The following is a 21204-nucleotide window of genomic DNA, read 5'->3' as shown; positions in this document are numbered from 1 at the left end:
CGGCGGCCGGCGCTGATTGGCCGGCGCGGCTCGGAGGGCTCGGCCGCGGGAGCGCCGGGCACTCGGGTCCCGCCGCCTCGGGCGCCTGGGCCGCACTCGAGCCGCGCGCTCGCCTCCCCGCGCAGCTCTCCTGGGCCGCCCCGCCAGCGCCGGGCAGGAGCGCGCGGCCGCCCAGCCGGGCGCGGGTGCGGACGGCGCCTTTTGTCCCCGGAGCCGGGGAGGGTGCGGGGTGGGACGGGTGGGCTCTGCAAGTTCGCGGCGGGACGCGCGCGGGGAGACCACCGAGGACGCCCCGCGTCGCGGGGGCCGGGGCGCCGAGCATGGGCGGCGGGCGCTGGGCCGCGGCGGGCGCGCTGCTGGCGCTGGCCGCCGGGCTCCTGGCCGCGGGCTCGGCCAGCGAGTACGACTACGTGAGCTTCCAGTCGGACATCGGCGCCTACCAGAGCGGGCGCTTCTACACCAAGCCGCCGCAGTGCGTGGACATCCCGGCCGACCTGCGGCTGTGCCACAACGTGGGCTACAAGAGGATGGTGCTGCCCAACCTGCTGGAGCACGAGACCATGGCCGAGGTGAAGCAGCAGGCCAGCAGCTGGGTGCCCCTTCTCAACAAGAACTGCCACATCGGCACCCAGGTCTTCCTGTGCTCGCTCTTCGCGCCCGTCTGCCTGGACCGGCCCATCTACCCGTGCCGCTGGCTCTGCGAGGCCGTGCGCGACTCCTGCGAGCCGGTCATGCAGTTCTTCGGCTTCTACTGGCCCGAGATGCTCAAGTGCGACAAGTTCCCCGAAGGCGACGTCTGCATCGCCATGACCCCGCCCAACGCCACCGAGGCCTCCAAGCCCCAAGGTGAGGCGGGGGTCCCCCGGGCTGCGCCCCGGGCCTGGGGACGTGGCCCTACCCGACGGCCTCGAGAAGTCCGAGGTGGTGCCCGGCGGGGCAGCCCCGCGCGCGCACCCGCTCCGGGTCGTGGAGCCGCTGCCCTGGGAATCCAGTTTCTAGGAAACAAAGCTTTAGCTCCGGGTCCCAGGAGAGAGCTTTTCTCCCCTGGGAGGGAACCGAGTCCCCATCGGAGCTTTGAACCCCCCAGACGAGATGCCCCCGGGGCTGGGGGCGGGAAACACAACCCAAACTCTAAGTCTGGGAAGCTCAGGAAGGCCGAGCAAATGCTAAGGTGCAGCTTTGTTTATATTCTTAGGTTCGAGGAGGATTTTTTTTTTTTTAATCGCTTTTCTTAGCTAGTCATTCAGCCAAGTAGCTCCCGGACTGGTGCAAAACGAGCTGAGAAAAAAAAGTTTAGAAACTGCAAGCCTTTCTGTTTCCTCCTTTCAGGTAACAGCTTCGGGAGACTTGGGGGTGGGGGGGTGGATGGAAAAACTCTTCTGCACCATTCTTGCATACCCCCTGCTTCTCTCATTCACACAAATCCTCAGGTAATTAGAAAGATAAAATTGTCATTAGCTCATTGTTCCGCTCTCCTTGGGGAGCAGACCGCAAATTGAAGACTTTCCTAACAGCCCCGGGGATGGGCAGGCGGGTGTTCTCGGAACCCCTCCCGCTTAAAGGGCAGCTCTTGACGGGGGAGGAGGCACATCACCCCGCCACCTCCCACCCCCAGGCCACAAGACAGAGCAAAACAAGTTAACAAGCCAAAAAAAAAAGAAAAAGAAAATCCCCAACAAACCAACACCCCAGCACCATCGCCTGACTTTGAGAGGAATGAATTCAACCACCCACTTCTTCGGAAGCCGAGTTGAGGCTCAAAGAGCTGCCAGTGATCAGAGGTGGGGAGCTGGGTGCCCTGGGCACCGGGCCGTTGTCTCCAGGGCTTTTGGAGGACAGGGCTTGAGGTGGTGGAAAAACCTGTTGCTTGCTGGCTCAGCTTATCTCCCAAGTGATGCCGGAGGAGGAATGTCTCCTGCGGGGCAGGCTCCCCAGAGTGAGGGTTGGGTAGTCTGGGGAAGGGCACCCTGAAATTTGAATGCCTTTGCTTATTTCAGGGAGGGAGGAAATAGGTCCAGAGTTGGTGGTGTGGAGTTGGGCCTGATGGGTGGACAGGGCAACAGCCCAAGGTCTGGGCCCCATGCTTGCCCTTCCTGGAGGCCCGCACAGGGTTCACCTTTGGGGAGATGCTGCCGGTACCTGGAGCAGACTAGGCCCGTGCTGTTCTGTCCGGATAGAACCCACGGGATTTTCCTTCTTCCCTCTGGGACGGAAGCCCAGCCCTACCCCCAGAGACCGCAGCCAGCTCTGCTGGGGCAGAGCCCACCCCCAACTGCCCCTGTTGGTACAAGCGGCGACAGGAAGCTTCCGAGGGGGACTGGCAGGTGGGGCCACTGGCTGGGGTGCCTCCTTATGCTTGGACAAGAATCCTTTCGGCTTGAACCCCCCCGCCCCCTCTCCCCCACCCCCGCCAGAGGCAGGGGTGGTTGAGGGAGGGGAAACCAAAATCCATGCTGTCTTCTTGGAGCCATTTACTCCTTGGCTGCCACCCCTCTTGGTGCCCCCAAAGCCTGCCCTTGCCTCCATCTGCCCTCCTCCCTCCATCCCAGGAGTGGTCAGGTAGCTCCTCTGGACCAGCCACACAGCCGTGAAGGGACCAGTCTGGGGTGGAACTTGGGACCTGGTTCTCCCCACCGTGTGTTTGGTGACGGGTTCTGCGGGAGGCCCTGCTCCTACCCGGGACTGCAGCCCCTTCAGTGGGAGGAACCCCCCAAAGGCGTCCCCCAGGGCTGCCTGGCCACTGCTGTCAGCTGAGCGTGGAAGCGGGAGGGATGTGTGTGTGTGCGCGTGCAGGTCGGGGGAGAGACCAGACTCCTGCTTCTCATCCCTATGGCTCATGCCCCCAGAATAAGAACCGATACTTTTGGAGGCGACCAGGTACACGTGCCCCATTTTTATTCTTTATTTCTTTTTATTCTGTAAAATTAGAATGGGATTTTCAAAGCAGTGACATGTCTCCGAATGCCGGCTGGCTGGCTTCTGTTCACATACGGGGGCAAGTACTGTTTAGGGTACTGGGGCAGGCCTTTGGGGCCACACATCATTTAAGATAAACTTGATAATGAGATGAGTCAAAGGAGGCTCCCTCGCACCCCCAAAAAGCTGAGGCTTAAGCTGCTTCAGCATCGGTTATGGGAGAAGCACTTTTTTTTTTTTTTTTTTTACAGAAAAGTTATTTCTCAATCTTGCACTTGCATTAGACCCGTGCACTCCCAGGCTGATACACTGTTATTTCTCCTCCCTGCCAGGTTTTACTGATTCAAGCTCGGTGAAGGAGCACATACTTTTAGTTTTATTTTGTTGTTGTTTAGGCATGTTATGCGTTAAATCAGCCTGACTGTTTCAGGCGCAGATTGCAGAGGCCACGGTGCCCCATTCTCCCCTAGGGCCCTCCTTAGGGTCCCTTCCCTGTATTGAGGAGCTGGCCAGGGAAGACCTGCTGTGTGTGTATGTGTGTGTGTGTGTGTGTACTGTGTGCATGCGTGTGCATTGATTAAAAAAAAAAAAAACACGTGTTTCTAATTCCAGTGTTGCACTCCTCTTCCCCTTAGATATTGATGAAACACAACACCTTTTGGGTTTTGCTTCTTTCACTTGAAACATTTTAAATACATCTACAAACAGCCATTTTGTCCTGCCTCTCTGATGGATGACTGGGTGGGTTTGATTTTTTGCACTCAGGCTGCCTGCTGCCCCGCCCTGGCACAATCCAGAGGCCACAGATTAATATTGCCCTTCAGAGCTGGCTGTGAGAAAAGGTGAGGCGGGCTGGGGAAAATACACTGAGCTCGCTCCAGCCACCTCCTGCCCCCATGGGAGACGCTGAGGGCCAGACATGGCGATGGGGCTGAGAACAGTGCCCGAGTGGTGTCCAGAGCCCTGGGCTGCCAGTCAAGTCGGGGTCTCAGGGTGTCCAGACCTGGTGGTCTGAGGGAGCCGAGGCCACCCGGGGTTTGTGTTCGGATAGTCCTGCCCTGCCGCTTGTTTGGCCAGATTATATTCATTGAACTTTGAAATTTTTTTTTAACCCAAACAAGGAAGGTCCCCCAGCACAGTCCACACTCCCCAGGTCGGTACATCGGTCCTTCCCATACGGTGGGACTACCCTTCCATTTTTCTGCCCTTGGAAGCCAGAACCAGGATGCACAATTCCGGGTAAGCGTTTCCCTTTTGTCAGAAACACGACCTCTGGAATCCCATCTTAAGTTCAGGCTGAGAAGCACAGTTCCAGCCTCCGGGTCCAAAGATAGTCCCACCGTCTTCTGCTTGGAGCGTGGCAGTGGTTCCTGCTGCCGAAGGAGTCTGGATGGTGCGTGGCCCTGGGCCCAGCATCAAGGTGGGAGAGGGGTCTGCCAGCAAAGAAGAAAGCCTGTGGCCTCTGCTGGGCCTCACAGGGACCCTGCCTGGGAGCGGGGTGTGGTCAGGCATCCCCTCCCGGGCGCTGGGGACCAGCAGTGGCCCTGGTGGGGCGGTGGCTCCGGCCCCAGGATGCTGTAGCTGACTCCCTGTCCACCGTGGGAGGCTCTGCCCATTCCTCTGGACCACAGAAGTGCTCCAGGGCGAAGGAGATGCTGCTGTAGGAGCCACAGAGGTGGGGGGGAAGGGAGGAAGAAGAGTCAACGGCGGGAGTGGAGGTCGCTCACACACTGCCCTCCTTCGTGACTTGCGCCAAGCTCCAGTGCGGTGCTGGATGAAGGCCCCCTAGGATGTGCTCAAGCTTTCCGGCAACCTGGATAAAACTCCAAGATGTCTGATAGATGATGGAGGCGATGCTGCTGCTGACGGTGGGGTGGTGGGATGGTGGTCGCGGTGGCGGTGACAAGCCGCCTCCCCTTCTGGCGATTCCCACTAGGTGGTTTTCTCCCAGCTCTTCCACGGAGCCCCTTCACCTCCCAGGGGAGGGGCCCCTCCAGCATCTGCAGCATTTGGCCGGGAGGAATCGCTGGCCCTGGCTTCCAAAGCCTCCTCCCTGCCGGGCCTAGCCGCCTCCAGTTGCCCCATGCCTGCGGCACACACACCTCCTCTTCAAAGCACTTCACGGTGTGAAAACGCCAACAGAGGGTCTCCCCGTCCCTCTCGGTCCTTCCATTTGGCAGCAGGGCTGGTGACGCCCCCCCATCTCCTGCTCCCCGCCCCGCAGGATCTATCTGCAGCAGCCCTTCTGGGCAGGGGTGTTCAGGGCCTGTGGTTGGACTTTGTGAGTCTGGCTGATTTTGTTTCTTGGCTCATGGAGAGCTGGTCAGATGGATCGGGGAGTTTGGGAACAGGAGTGGGGAAGGAATCAGGCGGGTATTTCAAGGGGAGGGGAGAAAACAGGAAACAAACAAAAAATTGGGCTAGAAGTGTTTGGTTACAAGTCAGCTTTTCCCAGGGACCCACCACATCAAGACACGATTCATAGGACCCTCACCGTTCAGCCCCAGATAATGTTGTTGTTAATAGCTGTACCATATGCAGTAGCTCTAGTCCCTGAATTTTCAAGGAACTCGATGTCTGCCTTGGTTTCCAAGACTCGTCTTTTCTGGGATTGCCTTTCAGAAATTCCAGAAGACCGTTAACCGGCTTCCAGCCTGGTCCCGAGGCTGATCTCTGTCTGCTCCGGGAGCAGCTCCTCCAGCATCCTCACCCCCAGTCACTCAGCTCCTGTCCTCCCCTTTCCTCTCCTAGGCACGACCGTGTGTCCTCCGTGTGACAACGAGCTGAAATCCGAAGCCATAATCGAGCACCTCTGTGCCAGCGAGTTTGGTAAGAAAGCGGCCCAGGCTGCCTCCGGGAGGCTGGGCATCCCTGGCTCCTCCCGGTCTGAGTCCCTGGAGCAGAGCCTTTTGGAGCTTCTTTTTGGAGATGTGTGTTCTCTCCCTCCGTCCTCTCCCCAGACAGCTGCTTTTCTCAGGCTGATGTGGGAGACTAGATAGGGGAACTGGCTGCTTTTTATGAAGAGTCAAACTTGGCTTCTGCTTTTCCATGTGTGGTATCAGTGGGTGGGTTTGGGGGGACCTTCTCTGGGCTTAGAGGGAAGCAGATTTGGGGCGAGCTGGGGGAAAACCAGGCCCGCGTGGCTCTTTTTCCATCCACCCCTAGGTGTCAGCACCACGCCGCCCAGGATCCCGGAGGGGGGTCATTGGTGTGTAGGGCCGTGGGGGCAGGGACTCTCTCGTGCTTTCTGGCGAATAAAATGACATCCCCACAGTGGGGGGAATTTTCCTCCCTTCTTCCCAAATCTCTCTGGGTTAAAAGGGAATTCTGGGTCCACATTTGCAGCCCCAGGAGGAGGGCTGGATGCAGACCTGGGGCCTGATCTCAGGGGATCTTTCAAGGGCGGTCCCTGTCGTCTGCTCCTCAGGGGATGGAGCCTCAGACACCTTGGGAGTGTGTCCTCTGGAAAAATAAACATGAACTGCATCCTCTTGAAAGGTCGGCCCCCTTCAGCCTGCCTCTATTTTGTATGGAGCTGACATATACAATAGAGGCGCCCAGGGCTGTTTTGCTAAGGACAGGTTCTCATGATTCCAGCCACTGTGTCCCCGAGGCTGGATTTGTTACAGAATTCCTCCCAGGAAACATGTAATGGGCTTCCCTGGTGGCCCAGACAGTAAAGAGTGTCTGCAATGCAGGAGACCTGGGTTCGATCCCTGGGTTGGGAAGATCCCCTGGAGGAGGGAAAGGCTACCCACTCCAGTATCCTTGTCTGGAGAATTCCATGGACAGAGAAGCCTGGTGAGCTCTGCAGTCCATGGGGTCACAAAGAGTCAGACCCGACTGAGTGACTTAACGCTCAGAGCTGTTTTGCTAAGGACAGGTTCTCACGATTCCAGCCAGGGTGTCCCTGAGGCTGGATCTCTTACAGAATTCCTCCCAGGAAAAGTGAAAATGGTAGGTAAAGGGGATCTTTATGTCCCCCCAGGGCTGCCTATTGTGGGTCTTCATTAACCAGGCATAGTAACGCACATGAAGGGCCTTATGCTGACCAGGTGCTGTTGCAGAGCTGCAGCCGTGTAAAGCGGAAGGAAGCAGTGCATGTGACACTTGTGGTCTCAGGGTATTTGTCGCTGTGACTACAGGCAGGAGTTGGCCTGCAGCGCTCCTTGAGAATGCACACGTTTTGCTTGCCCTGTTTCTGCATGAAGTATCTCTGCCTGCCTCTTTGGTTCTTGGTGGACGAGCTCTAGGAAGGTTTGTCTGCCCTGCCTTCTGCCGCTCGTGTTTGAGTCACATCCTTTGTTCTTGTTGCCATTTTCAGTGAATTTCAAATAAGCTGTAGAGAGCACCTGCAGTGCTTTTTGCAGTGTTTGCAAACTCTGATGATGCTCCTTCTGTCCAACCGGAGCTTCCTGAGGCTCACATTCTTGCTCCATCAAGGGGACCCCAGGGACCAGCGAGGCTGGCGGGTCTGCATGGCCCTAACCTGACGGCGTGACAAGCTTTCCTTCCACAGATGGCGCAAGAGTCCTTCCCAAAGAGGCATTTGGGCATTGAGTAAAAGGCCATAAATAAAATCTCTCAGAAGTCCTCACCAGAAACCTTTTGCCGCAAAGGGGAGCGGGGGAGGGGCAGGAAGAATCAGCTTGCATTCGGCCGTCATCCCAAAGCATCCTTCCTTGTGCGGGGGTGGGTGGGGGGTGTGTGGGAGTGGGAAGGGGGTGGGGACCAGGGTGGGGATGGGGCAGAGGGGTTGGGTAATACTCAGAGGCCACTTTTAGATTTCACCGACTCCCTTTCGATAGTGTAAATCACCACACTCTGAGAAGTTGACTCCCTGATGCTTCAGCAAATCCAGGGAATCCCACTAGAGCCATCTCTGAAAGGTGGTGTATGAGCGGATGCTTGACTCGGGGATCCCATCTCCTGGGACCCAGTGTGTGAAGGAGGCGGTGTCCAGTCACTGATTCATGCGTCCAGTCAGTCATTCAGCATTTCTTGAGCTCAGAGCTCTGTGCTAGATTCCATGTCCCCAAATATGGACCTAGCATAGCTGAAGATTTAATTAAAAAAAATCATTTTTAACCCCGACCAGACATGAAACGGTCATTTCCTAGAGAATCGTGGAGTCTTCTAACTCGCCGCCTGAAAGGGGTGCTGTTGGCAATGCAGGGCAAAGGATGTTCTGGCGCTTTGGGAAGAGAATCACTTGTCTTCCCGCTCTGATTCCCTGGAACTCACCAACCTGAGTTTGATGAGGGGCTTTGTGGCAGTTTGTTAATCTAGAGTCATTCCCTAGGCATGGGCTGAAGAGGCAAACCTTGGGAAAGAATGTGAATGTGAAAGCTGGCCTTTGAGTGAAGGGCAAGGGTCTGCAGGGGGCTGGGGTAACCCACCTGGGGAGATGAATCCTCCCCATGCCGCAGTGGGTGCCCAGTGGGTCCCCGCTGGGTTGGCTGGCCACCTGCTCCCTGCAGTGTGCGGGCTCCAGGAGTGTGTCTTATTTTAATAGCCAGTCCGTGCTTGGGCAGTCTGATTAGCAGTTTGGGTCTGTGTTCCTTTGGCCCAGAGATGGTTTCCTTCTTGAGCGCCTAGAACTTTGGCGTTCTCCTGGGTCCTCTGGGTCATCCTATCAAGTCCACTTATTTCACAAAGAAGGAATCTGACCTGCTCCCCTGGTGTTCTTTTTCTGACACGCTGCCTTTCCCACTTAAGATGAACAGCCTCGGGGCTGGACGCCAGACTTCCCTATCTGGATGCAGGAGAGACTTTTATGGGTGTGTGTGTGTGTGTGTGTGTGTGTCTGTGTATTGTGTTCTCATAAGGCAATAGAGAGGACTCGTTTTGTTTTCTCTCTCTCTCTCTGCAGGGGCTGAGTTCAGCTCTGCCCTTCTCAGCACCCTGGAGAATGTGGCCTTGTTGAGAAACGTGTTTCCTAGCTCAGCTCATTTCCAGTGAGGGAGGCAGTCAGCCACGCTGATGGGATTCAGTTAGGAGACAAAGAAATGCAGCGAGGCAAGCTGATACACAGCCGAGAAGAAAAAGAATGCTTTACTCCCCACTCGAGGGATCAAACTTTGCATTAAGCGGCCTTGACATCCCCGGTGGGAAGACATCAGCTTGTTGGAAGGCTCTTTGGGAGCTCGGGAAACAAGGGATCCATTCCTTCGGGGTCAGCACTCCCGAGACCTCTCCTGCCAGCGGTCATCCTCAGACTCCTTACCCGGCCCATTACCGCCTCCCCGGGAGGTGCGATCGTAGCTCTCTGGCAGCTCTGCCTGCCCCTTGGTTCTCTCCAGCCCCGCACTGTACCTCCGCAGTGGAGAGTACATTTTTTTCCCGCCCCCCACTGGCAGGGAAAAGCCTCAGTAGAAACACCTGTGGGCTGATGCTCAGGAATGCAGCTGGATCAGCCTGGATCAAGCCCCAGATGTGTGGCGGCCCAAAGTTAGCCGGGGAAGAGGTTCTGAATTCAGCTAGGCGGCCTGGGCGCCTGCTGGGCTCCATTCAGGACGCCTGGCCCCCGCCGCTTGCTCTCTTGCTTTCCGTCTGCTTTTCCTGCTCCGTGACAACAGGGTGCCGCTGTTTTCTCTTGGACGGGGTCAATATATTATTTGCGAGCCGCCACACTTAGTAATCCTGCTGTTAACAACTCAGCGCCCATAACCATCTTTCCTTCAGCTCAGCTTATCCCAGGGGATGGGAGGGTCTGATTTATGATGGCTGTGGGGCTAGGGCCACCCCCCCCCCCCCCCACCGGCCACTCTCTTGAGCTTCTGGATCCGTAAATACCTTTAAGCTTTTCTGGTAGAAACGGGCAGAATCGTATACTTCTGCTGAGACAGTTCACAGCTTCCTCTTGTACTGGCTTCTTTTCTGAGAGTTCAGGTGGCTCCTTTGTTAGTCCAGTATTTTCTGGCTGTGGAAAAAGATTTCTTGGCCCCCCTAGAAATTTCTCTTGCCTTCTTAACATTTTTTTTTTCATTTATATGTTTCATCATAAAGAGTAAAACTGTACATTGCAATGCTAGACTGAGTCAAAGAGGAAAGAAAAAAAAAAAGGCTGTCACTGTTAGCATTTGGGAGTATTTCCTAGAAGAAACATTCTTGGCGGTTCCTGGATCTTCACTAATTTGTTCTCACTCTGCCTCACTCTGTTTTCAAGGTGTCTTGGCTGGGCTACTGTTTGGAGGTGCAAAGTTTTACTCGGAATGTTTGATTACTCGCAAAAAGTAGGCTCGGCCTTTCCAAGCCAAACCTTGGGTTTCCTCCCGCAGAGGAGGAGATGTGGCTGCCAGCAGGGTGGTTGCAGGTCTGTAAGCTGCTTGAGAGCAGGGTCTGTCTCTGGTACCACATCTTACCTGATGTAAGACACCCCTTGATTGCGAGATGTGCCGTCCATCACACGTGCGGTGCCTTGCCTCCAGGGGGACACATCCTTCGTGTTAAAACGTGAAAAGAATCTATGTCTTAGAATGAACAAAACAAGGCCTGTGTGTACTTAGATTGGTGATTGCACAGTTCCACGGTAGGCATAAAATAAAAGTTTGTTGGACTCATGTATGGATGATAGGACATGACTAGGAGATGGAAATTGGCAAAGTGGTTTAATTTCCAGCTTATTTTCTGTTAAGTAACTACAGCTTGATTTTAGCATGCATCTGAAAATCCACAAAGATGAATGAATATAGGAATTTTTAAGTCCAGAAATATTATGATGGGAAGTAACATCTGAGTACAAATCCTAGATTTTCTACAGTGTGCATAAAATGCCTTCCCTGAACATTCACAATTGTTAAATGGGCATAAGTACATTTAAATCATAAGACTGGCCTGTATTTAAGTGAGAAAAACAATGTAAAAATTATTTAATATTAAAATATTCCCAGATGAATACAAATTCGGATAATTTAGACTTACATTTCAACTCATTGTACAGGGTGGCCTTTTTTTTTTTTTCCCTTGACCTAACCATTGTCCATCCTCTTTTCTGGCTATTATTACATTCTACTAGTTCTTATGGAAACTTGGTTAATAGACAAATGATATTGTTCTGGCAGTAAACGCACCTTGTAGGCAGAAAACGGAGCATTGGTTTTATTTTGTTTCTCAGTTTTCTTCTTTTTTAAAAAAAGAAGTGTAGCTGATTAACAGTATTGTGTTAATTTCCCCTGTACAGAAAAGTGATTCATATATAAACTTATATATATTTTATATGCATAAATATACATATATACATATATTTTTTTCATATTCTTTTTGATTATGGTTTATGTGCTACAAAGTCAGACCTTGTGGTTTAAGGCCTTCTTTTTTTATATAAGGAGAAAGCTCCTTTCCAAACGAGTATATGCAATTTGTTTATTAAGTTTGAGGGAAAGTACTTGCCCTGTTTTGGGTAACTGAGTGTATATGTCAAAAACAAAACCAAACCCTAATATCCAGAAATCTAGTTCAGTTGATTTATCATTGCTCAGTTGAAGTAAAATTGAGCAGACACACAGACGAAGGCAAGGTAACCCCGGGGTGGAGCTGTTGGGCTGAAAGCAACTGGTTTTCGTTGTCCCTGGAGGTCTCTGAAATACGCAGCCTGTGCACAGGTCTGGTAACAGTTGGAAGGAGTTGTGTGGCCTTTCATGTCCAGGGAAATACAGCGTCAGCCCTATAGGTGCCCTGGCAATGCCTCTGTCAGCCCGCGGTCCGTCCTGAGTCCTCCAGGGACTCGGGGGTGGCTTATTCTGTGCAGAGTCCGTGGCTGAACCCTCGAGGGCCCCTGAAGCCCTTGAATGGGTCTGGTGGGTCGTGATGGTGAGTCCCTGCTCACGCACGGACTCCGAGTGGAGAGCTGGGGGCCTGGCTGGCGGCATCAGGCCCCGGGCAGATGGGTACCACGCTCCGCTCTGAAGCTACCTCAAGGAGCCCGAGGAGAAGCTGGGAAAGGAGCCGAGTTTCCCCTCTGTGAGCACCCCGTCTGCATGTTTCATTGTCTCCTGGCAGGAAATACTTAGATGAGGCGGATGTCCATAGCAACACTTTTCTTTAGCATGTTCGACCCTGAGGACATATACTGAACTGAGAGAGACTCAGAAGCCAGGATCCACGGGCGGGGGTGGCTGAGTTTATTTCTCCTTCTGCCCTGGTTCGTACGCCTCGCAACGTTGGGAAGTCTTGGAACCTCTCCAGGCCTCAGTTTCCCCACGAAGTGGCAGCTAATACCCAGGATCGGTTTTATTCAGGAGCAGATGAGCTGGTGTAAGGAACCCAGGCCTGGGCCCCCACACCGACCAGACTCACTGACTGTCCATCCCGGTGGTCCCGCTAAGGGTGGAGTAGCCCAATCCAGTCCAGCCCTCTGTCCCCAGCAGGTGAGGCCTCCCTTCACCAGAGAAGCCAGGGCTGCCGCAGCTCACAGGCTCTCGGTTGAAACCTCTCCAGGACCAAGCGCTGTTTCCAGCTAGCCATCCCGTATCTGGCATCCTGCTGGGATGGTTGCTTTAGGTGGGGGCAGTGTTGGGTTCAGGACATGATGGCTTCCCCTCTTTGGTGATGAGTACAGCTTCGACTCGAGGTCATTTCTTGAGACAGTCCGTTGCTACACTGCATGGTTTGGGCGCCCTTTGACGTGGTTTTCAACCTGCCATCCCCTGATTATCCTGTTGAATGGCTCCGATCCACTGCCTTGCTCTCTCCTTAAAAAAAAAAAAAACAAAAAACCTTACCGTGGTAAAATATACGTAACATAAAATGCACCCCTTTCATCATTTTTAGGTGTAAAGCTAGTTCAGTGGCATCGAAAGCATTCACATTGTGATGCAGGCAGCACCGCCCCTCTTTGGATATTTTTCTTCATCCCAAACTGAAACTCTGGACTCTGGCACTGAATGCCCCCCCCCCCCCCCCGCCTCCCCGTAGGTCCCGGGAACCCCCCACTCTACTTTCTGTCTCTAGGACTCTGACCATTTCAGGTACCGCATGTAAGTGGAAGCCTGCACTGTCTGTCCTTTCATGTGTCTGGCTTATTTCACTTAGCATCGTGTCCTCCTTATCATTCGATGTGTATATAAACAGTCATGGAGAAGGGAGGAGGGCAAGGGAAGGGTTTAGCCTCGAGTTCACCTGTGTTCCCCGGAGCCTTTCTGGGGGTGGGTGGAGAAGGAGCGGGTAAGGGATGAGCTGAGATGAGGCGGGCTGCCCACTCTTTTGCTTGGGTGCTGTCTTGCTCCTCCGTACCCCTTTGCCATTGTGAAGATCTGATGGGCTGGATGGAACCTCAGAGATCAGCCAGTCCAGGGCTGTCCGCTTACGGATGGAGGGAAATAAGACTCAGATACAGGCGTTACTCATCAGATGGCCCAAGGCTACTCCACCTGGCATCCCTTGCCGTTTTTGTTCCCAGCAGCTCTTAGCTGGGTAGCCGGTTCGGATTCCACACCCTTCCTACTTCTTGTCCTCTCATGTCCATTTGCGTTCCCATTCTGCCAGGAATGGGAGAGGAAGCTTTCCGGGAAGGGGCACTGGGTGCTTTCAGAGTCTGCCCGGTATAAACAGACTGATGTCTGTGCCTGACACAGGGAAGGGGCTCCGTAATCCATTGGTTTCTTCGTCATGAGCTGGGTCGTGCCGTCCAGGAGAAAGAACATAGTCTTTGGGCCAGAGAGACCGGGATGAAATCCCACCTTTATATGCGGATTGACCGCGAGGAAGCCTCTTAACCTCTCTGAGCCTGTCTCCATCGTCTGTGGGCAGTGGTTCCTGTGTGGTTGTGTTGGGAGGAGAATTGGGTCAGTCAAGTGGGTTCAGTTCCTGGACCATAGCAGCGGCTCCAGCCGTGACCAGTATTATCTCTTCTCATTGGAAAGAATTGTTTCAGGATGGAAACTGGCCTCGGTAGGAGGGTTGGAGCGCTAATAAAATCAGCTTGCTTGGCACGAAATGTTAGGAAATGGAATGGAATGTCCTGATGGATTTCTGGTTAGTAGAGGATTAAACGGGAGAGAGCCTGCACAAAACCCGTTTAGGAGAACTTTGGAAAGCTTGACATGGCTTCAAGGTGCTAAAGTTCACATAACCAAAAACAAACCAAAACCCAGGCAAACCAAACAAAAAGCAACCCTGTACATACTAGAAGTCAGGCAGTCCGGGCTTTAATTAGATGACACCCTAAAGTCACTGTAAGACTGAAGTCATCGGATAATGATGACCGCAGGGCGCATGGAGCTCGGACTGAGTGTTTGCTAATTCCAGGACACGCCCACGGAACTTTGTTCATTTGTTTTGGGGTGGTTTTTAGAAATCTTGTTCCTCATAACAGTTTTTCTGCTCATAATATACTGAGCCTAAGGGAGATCTTTCAGCCCTTGGTGTTGTCCACTTTTCCCAAGCACTGCCTCTGGCTAGTTTTTCACATTTTTTTCCCCCCACAAATAGCAGTTGTGATAGTTGTGATATACACACCCGTTCGCTAAAACACAGGCCATATTCAGAAGCAAATGAGCATTTAAATATTGGCTAATTTCTTCCAGTTTTGCAGAAATGAGCCAGAAGCTCCCATCCGTATTTATTTTACAAAGGAGAGCAAGTGGCCAAAGAGACGTCTAGGCCCTCCCTCTGCCCCAGCCTGCTTGGAGCAGCCAATTAAACATGCATTAGCTTTGGAAGGCTGCTCAAAGGCCTATAGATTGCACTTGAAATCTTTGTTTAGTCTTTCAGGAACACTGTCACATGGATGATTTATCAAAGAAAGTTGTTTATCTGGCAGTAAAATAAACTCTGGGCCTGTTCAGACGAAGGTTTCCCGTGAATTTCTACCAAGGTAAACACTGGTAACTGGCAGATTCCGTGTGAAAGCCAGATGCATACGATAAATATTTGAGCTACAGCTCTGCGCTGTCCGAGGCCCGGCCTGTCACCAACTCTGTCACTCTCGCCACAGCCCGGAGGCCCTGGCCTTGCAGCCTGGCCGGTGGGGCCACGAGGGCCGGCTCAGGCTGGCAGAGTCCACGTGTATGCTGGAGCTGCCCTCACGTCGTGGGCCTCCCGGGGCTCAGCTGCCACTTAGCGCTGGCACCGCGGCCTCCCTGGCTAAAAGGGGCCAGCCTCAGGCCGCTCCTGCCTGCCTTGCACTCACAGCCCGTCCAGAAGTGGCCAGCTTAGGCTTCTCTGCAAATAGAGACCTGCTGAGCCCAACTGGCAGGAGACTGGGTGTGTTGAATGATCTGGGAGCTGGAGCTTGGAGGTCGGGGGTGGTGCCTGGTGGATTCTGCTGAGCTAGATGTAGGGTCTCAGAAGGCTGAGATACTTCCTGGGGGTCTCTGGCTGTGCTCCTTGGGGGTTGGGGGGCTCCATTTGGGATTAAGGAGGGGGCAGGTCCAGCCCTGTGAGGGTGGCATGTGTGCCTGGGGCCTGGAGTGAGGGAGGGAATGAATGGATGAATGGGATGATGGAGCAGGAGGAAGCCAGGCCTTCTAGGTCTTCCAGAGGAAGATACTGTGGCCAATGTTATATTGACCTTTCAGGGAGAGGCTGAGTTATCAGCTGCTTGTTCTCAGACAGCCCCAGAGGCTGGAGGTTTGGATCACCCTGGTCTTGGTTGGGTCCTCGTGGCATGGCTGAGTTGGAAGGTGTCTGTGGGCACCACCTGTGACTCAGGCTCTGTCCTGGATCCTGCCAATCCTGATATCCCTGGTGGGTCAGGGAGGGGAAGCAAGGACCTGAGAAGAGATGACGTTTGTTCACCTGCAAGGGCTTTAGGATGGGGGTCTGCGCTCACGACTGAGTATCGTGAGCTCACGACTGAGCCCCTCGCCATTGGAGGGGCTGTGGGTGTGGGAGGCCCGGCTGCTTCGACAGCTCTTCAGGGATTGCTGTGCGGGAAATGGAATCTTCCAGGCCTGCAGATACTTAGGGGAATAAAGGAGTATTTCTTTAGGGCAGGAATTAAGGGGAATCATCGACCACAGATTCTGAAAGGATGTCTGTGAGCTGGAGAGAGATGCCAAAACAGTACTTTGGCAGTGGGGAAAAACTAGGAAGGAGCTTCTCTAAACCAGGCTTGCTCTCATTCAGGCGGGATTACCAGAGGGATTTTTCTCTCTCCTGTTTTCTCCAGCCCTTCCATGGGCGGTTTCCCTGGGACGTTTCCTCCGGGGGTCCCTCAGATGTGTTCTCTGCGCTCTGTGAGCTCTCGGAAAATGAGTTCACTGGCTGCTATGCCTTCCACCGCAAATCCAGTTGGCTTCTCTAGCTGGCTTTAGGGCTGAAAAGTGAAAGAAAGTGAAAGTGAAGTCGCTCAGTCGTGTCCGACTCCTAGCGACCCCGTGGACTGTAGCCCACCAGGCTCCTCCGTCCAATGGATTCTCCAGGCAAGGGTACTGGAGTGGGGTGCCTTTTCCTTCTCCAGAGGATCTTCCCGAACCAGGGATCGAAGCCGGGTCTCCTGCATTGCAGGCAGATGCTTTACCCTCTGAGCCACCAGGGAAGCCTTTAGGGTCAGGGCTGAAGGAAATCCCTACTTCTGTGACTGGCTGCAGGGTTGCACACGGGCCCTGGAATAAGCACTTGAAACCCTCAGCAGCTGCTGGGCGCCCCTCCGCGGAGCGAGTCCCCTCCTGCAGGCTCCACGGGGGCCTCTCGGTCTGTGTCTGTGGCTTCCTGTGGCCTCAGCTCCCAACTGGGTCAGCAGATCAGAGGATGAGACAGGCCAGGGCCAGGCTCGTCTGTCCCTGTTTTCTTACTTTGGTGCCGGGTTCTAACTCACAGGCTTGTGGGATGGCAGGGTCTACCGGGGAGCTGGATACATCCAGAGCGGTTCTCTGGAGGAAACGAAGATGACTGCAGACAGTCCATGGTGGCTCAGACGGTAAAGAGTCCGCCTGCAATGAGGGAGACCTGGGTTTGATCCCTGGGTCGGGAAGATCTGCTAGAGAAGGGCATGGCAGCCCACTCTGGTATTCTTGCCTGGAGAATCCCCATGGACAGAGGAGCCGGGCGGGCTACAGTCCATGGGGTCGCAAAGAGTCAGGCATGACTGAGCGACTCAGCATAGGGCAGCACAGCAGACAGTGAAGAAAGGCATCCTGATGTCAGGAGAGGAGGGCGGGAAAGGAGTTAGGACTCAAAACAAGTACTGAAAGTGAAAAGGGTTAGTCACTCAGTTGTGTCTGACTCTTGTGCAACCCTATGGGCTGTGGCCTGCCAGGATGCTTGCTCCTTGGAAGAAAAGCTGTGACAAAACTAGACAGCATATTAAAAAGCAGAGACGACACTTTGTCGTCAAAGGTCTGTCTAGTCAAAGCTGTGGTTTTTCCAGTAGTCATGTACAGATGTGAGAGTTGGACCATAAAAAAGGCCAAGTGCTGAAGAACTGATGCTTTCGAACTGTGGTGTTGGAGAAGACTCTTGAGAGTCCCTTGGACAGCAAGGAGGTCAAACCAGTCAGTCCAGCAAGGAGATCAAACCGGTCAGTCCTAGAAGAAAGCAACCCTGAATAGTCACTGGAAGGATTGATGGATGCTGAAGCTGAATCTCCCAAACTTTGACCACTTGATGCAAAGAGCTGACTCATTGGAAAAGACCCTGATGTTGAGAAAGATTGAAGGCAGGAAAAGAGGGTGACAGAAGATGAGATGGTTGGATGGCATCACCGACTCAATGGACATTAGTTTCAGCAAACTCTGGGAAATGGTGAAAGACAGGGAAGCCTGGTATGCTGCAGTCCATGGGTCACAAAGAGTTGGATGCGACTGAACAAATTTTTTTTAAAGAAGTTATTTTATTGAAATATAGCTGATTTACAATATTGTGTTAGCTTCTGCTATATAGCAAAGTCATTCAGTTATACATATATATACATTCTTTTTCATTATGGTTTATCTTAGGATATTGAATATATTTCTCTGTGCTCTGTAGACCTTGTTGTCTATCCAGTCTCTATGTAATAGTTTGCGTTTGCTCATCCCAGCCTCCCGATTCATCCCTCCCCACCCTCCACCCCCCCTTGGCAACCACAAGTCCGTTCTCTATGTCCGAGAGTCTGTTTCTGTTTGGCAGATAAATTCGTTTGTGTCGTATTTTATATTCCACATATAAGTCATATCATATGGTGTCAAACAGTATTTTTTAAAGCTGACAAAACCTGATTCAGGTAAATCACGGGTAGAGAAGGTCTTCTGTGTTTTGGCAGCTGACTCCGTATCCTGTTAGGGCTCGCGTTGGCCAAAACTCAGGGGGGCTCAAGGGCTGAGTTGAGACATGAGGAAGGAGGCAGTCCCTTCCAGGTACCTCCCCCCTCCACTGGAAGGGTGCCGGGGTCCTAGAGGGAGCAGGATTTGGAGGGAGCAGATGTGTTACAGGAGTGACCCACCCAGCGTGGCCGTGGGCCAGAGGCAAGAGACCCCGCCGGGCGGGGGAGTGAGGTGGTCTGCTGTGCACCCCTGAGCCCACGAGGGCAGCCTCCAGACCACGTGCAGCGCGCCCGTGACAAGGAGGGGCCGGCCAGAGAGTCACGGGTTGGCCTCGGTTCTGAGATGCGGAGGCTCGATGCCCGCCGCGTGCCAGGTGCCAGCGAGCACCCAGCCTCTAGGGCGACAGCCCCTTCCTGTAGTTTTAGCACGTGCTCATTTAAGGACAGGGGTGTGATGTGTGCCTGTGTTTTCCTTTAAAAACACTTAACGATCCGCCGAAGGCACGCAGTCTTGCACAGATGCCACCCAACAGATGAGTGTTGGGCTTCTGCTGAGGACACGGCCCTGCTGATACCCTCGCTGCCTCTGCTGGCTTTGGGATCCACAGCCATCCAGAAACACAAGTGTTTGTGTCGTTTCTTCCCAGAGTCTGGGAGGAGGGGAGTCGCCCCCTCCCCGCCCCGCACGGTCAAAGCCAGAGAGAGCAGCTGTCTCCTCCCTGCGGGTGCTCTGCCCTTGGCAAGGAAGGTCAGACCTCAGCCAGAAGGCAGCTTTTACCAGCACACAGGTGCTTTTTAGTGGGGGCAGCTCCACCCATCTTTTTGTGTGCAGCTTTTCAAACTGCATTCTCAGTGAAAAAGCCTGGGGCTTCCCAGGTGGCGCTAGTGGTAAAGAACCCACCTGCCAATGCAGGAGACTTAAGAGACATCAAAGGGATCAAACACCCAGGGTGCCCTGGAGGAGGACATGGCAGCCCACTCCAGTGTTCTCGCCTGGAGAATCCCATGGACAGAGGAGCCTGGTGCGCTACAGTCATGGGATCACAGAGATTCAGACACAGCTGAAGTGACTTAGCACGAGCACCTTCTTGGAGGCGAGCAGCCTGTCTTCTCAGGCCTCAGTGGAGCCCGTGGGAGCTGGTGAGTGTGGCGGTGGAACTAGGGGTGGGGTGGGGTGTTTGGGGGGGCGCGGTGTGTCTCCAGATGAGCTCCTAAGAGAACCAGGGCACCTCCCCCTCTTTCTTCTTGGAGCCAGCTTGAGGCCAGAGCTTCATTCGGGGGGGCTCCACCAAGGGGCTCATGTGCTGCCTCTCAGGGAGGGGCCTGGCACCCAGCACCTCTGTGCCAGTCGGGGCAGCGTTCCTGCCCTTAGGAGGGAAGTGGGTCATGGAACCAGCCATGTGTTTTAATTAGTCTAAGGCGAACTGAATTGAATGGAGACTGTGTCTCAGGACTGGTGATGAGCATGGGGCAGGATGACTGAGGTGTGGTTCCTGCCTTCAGATGGTTGACCATCTAGAAGGGACGGAGGGGAGAAAACAAACATCAGATCGTGTCATCAATGCTGAAATCCCTGTATGAGGGAAGCTCTGGGGCCTGCAGGCGCCCAGAGGAGGGAGCAGGTCTTCCTGGGGAGGAGGTGGGAGACGGGGGTGGCTCGAGAGAGGACACCTTGTATTTTCCTCCAAGGAGTTGGTTCAAGTTTGGCAGGCTGAAACGGTGATCCCTGGAAGAATATTCCAAGGGGAGGACTCCGCAGTGACCAGGGCTCAGAGGCGTGATGTCACCCGGGTGCTGGGGAGTGGTGAATCTCTGTGGTCAGCCTGTAAGGCGTATGGGGGTGAGTGTCTAGAAATGAGACGGCTGGTGTCGGGGAAGGTCAGCTCAGGGCCTTGGATGCTGAGAAGAAGGAAGGAGCTTTTCATCTTGTTGGCTGTCCTGGGTGTGGGGAGCCCATTTTAAAGTGAAGGCCTGGGGTGGGGAGTAGAGAGAGGAAGAGGAGAAGGAGGAGGAGGAAGGTGAAGGGGGAGATGCTCCCTCATCCACAGCAGTGAGGGGCAAACCTCAGGCGTCCGGGGGAGATGTTGGGAGGAGGGTGTTGTGGGCTCAGGGCAGCTCTGGCCCGGGCCAGGCCACCCGCTGGAAGGAGCCCCTATCGGGCTGTTCGGATGAGCTCAGCACGTGGCCCTGGCAGCCGGGCAGGGCGCTCTGCTGCGGTCAGGACCCCGGGAGAGCTCTGGGCGCAGCGGGGCGGGAGCCGGAGTCTGCCGTCGGCGCACGCGCAGGTCAGCGTAGGGCAGGTCATTACCGAGAGCGGCGGTCATTACGAGCCGTCGTAAACCCCCCGACTTTCTCTGCAGACCTCCTTAGCGGCAGACTCGCGGCGCTGGGCCGGCCGGCCCGGAACTGCGGGGCTGCGTCGGCCCAGATGTCTGAGGCCTTCTGAGGGTGGAGGCAAGGGGGCTGCAGCCCCGGGACCAGGGGGCGGCCTGGGACGGGTGCGAGCGCGATGTGTGCGCGTGACTCACGTTTGAGTGTGTGTGGGCGGGTCTGAGGGTGGGTGTGGCCGTGCGCTGCACACGCATGTGCGGGGCTGTGACAGCGTGACTGCCTGGCGAGCATGCGTGCTAGCCACGCCTCCAGGGGCTGAGCCTCCAAGGGTGAACATCACAGGCTTTCTCCTCCGCCACCCCCCTCCCCCCCCGCAACCCCCACATCGCTCCAGAGGGGCGCCTTCCAGAACCTGCCAACGATTGCCCCCACCCCGGACCCGGGAAGGCTCTAGAGCCCAGGAGAGACTCCTGGGCAGCTGGCCTCTGGGCACTCCCAACAGTTATCTCTGCGGTCCAGCCCCCCGTGTTTGGCTGGCCAGGCCGCTTTTGTTAGGTTTCAGTGTTTGCAGCAGTCCATTTAGAACTGCGGGTGCTCTGGGCGAGAGCCACTTCCCTGGCAGATTCCAGCGGCTCTCAGGGACGGTTGTAAAGGGCACTGGTGTAACCCCTGGGACAGGAAAAGATAGTCCATCGGGAGAGACAGGCAGGGCCTGGGGCGTCGGATGGACCCGAGTTCAAAGCCCGGTCCCGCCACCTACTGTGTCGGCCTGG

General features: G+C 54.6%; 1 protein-coding gene across 1 annotated transcript in view; it reads left to right on the top strand.

The window, feature by feature from the left end:
* Positions 1-46: 46 nt before the first annotated feature.
* SFRP1 (secreted frizzled related protein 1) overlaps positions 47-21204 on the top strand; it is a 44656-nt gene continuing 23498 nt past the window's right edge. The window contains exons 1-2 of the mRNA XM_070459722.1: positions 47-846; positions 5668-5745. Coding sequence (XP_070315823.1) covers positions 321-846; positions 5668-5745 — 604 coding nt within the window. The 5' untranslated portion in view covers positions 47-320. The remainder of the gene's footprint in view (positions 847-5667; positions 5746-21204) is intronic.

Source organism: Odocoileus virginianus, chromosome 32, assembly GCF_023699985.2.
Source record: "Odocoileus virginianus isolate 20LAN1187 ecotype Illinois chromosome 32, Ovbor_1.2, whole genome shotgun sequence".
In the NCBI taxonomy this organism is placed as follows: Eukaryota; Metazoa; Chordata; class Mammalia; order Artiodactyla; family Cervidae; genus Odocoileus; species Odocoileus virginianus.
Note: the sequence above shows the minus strand (reverse complement) of the source record. Positions and strands in the feature narration are given on the sequence as shown.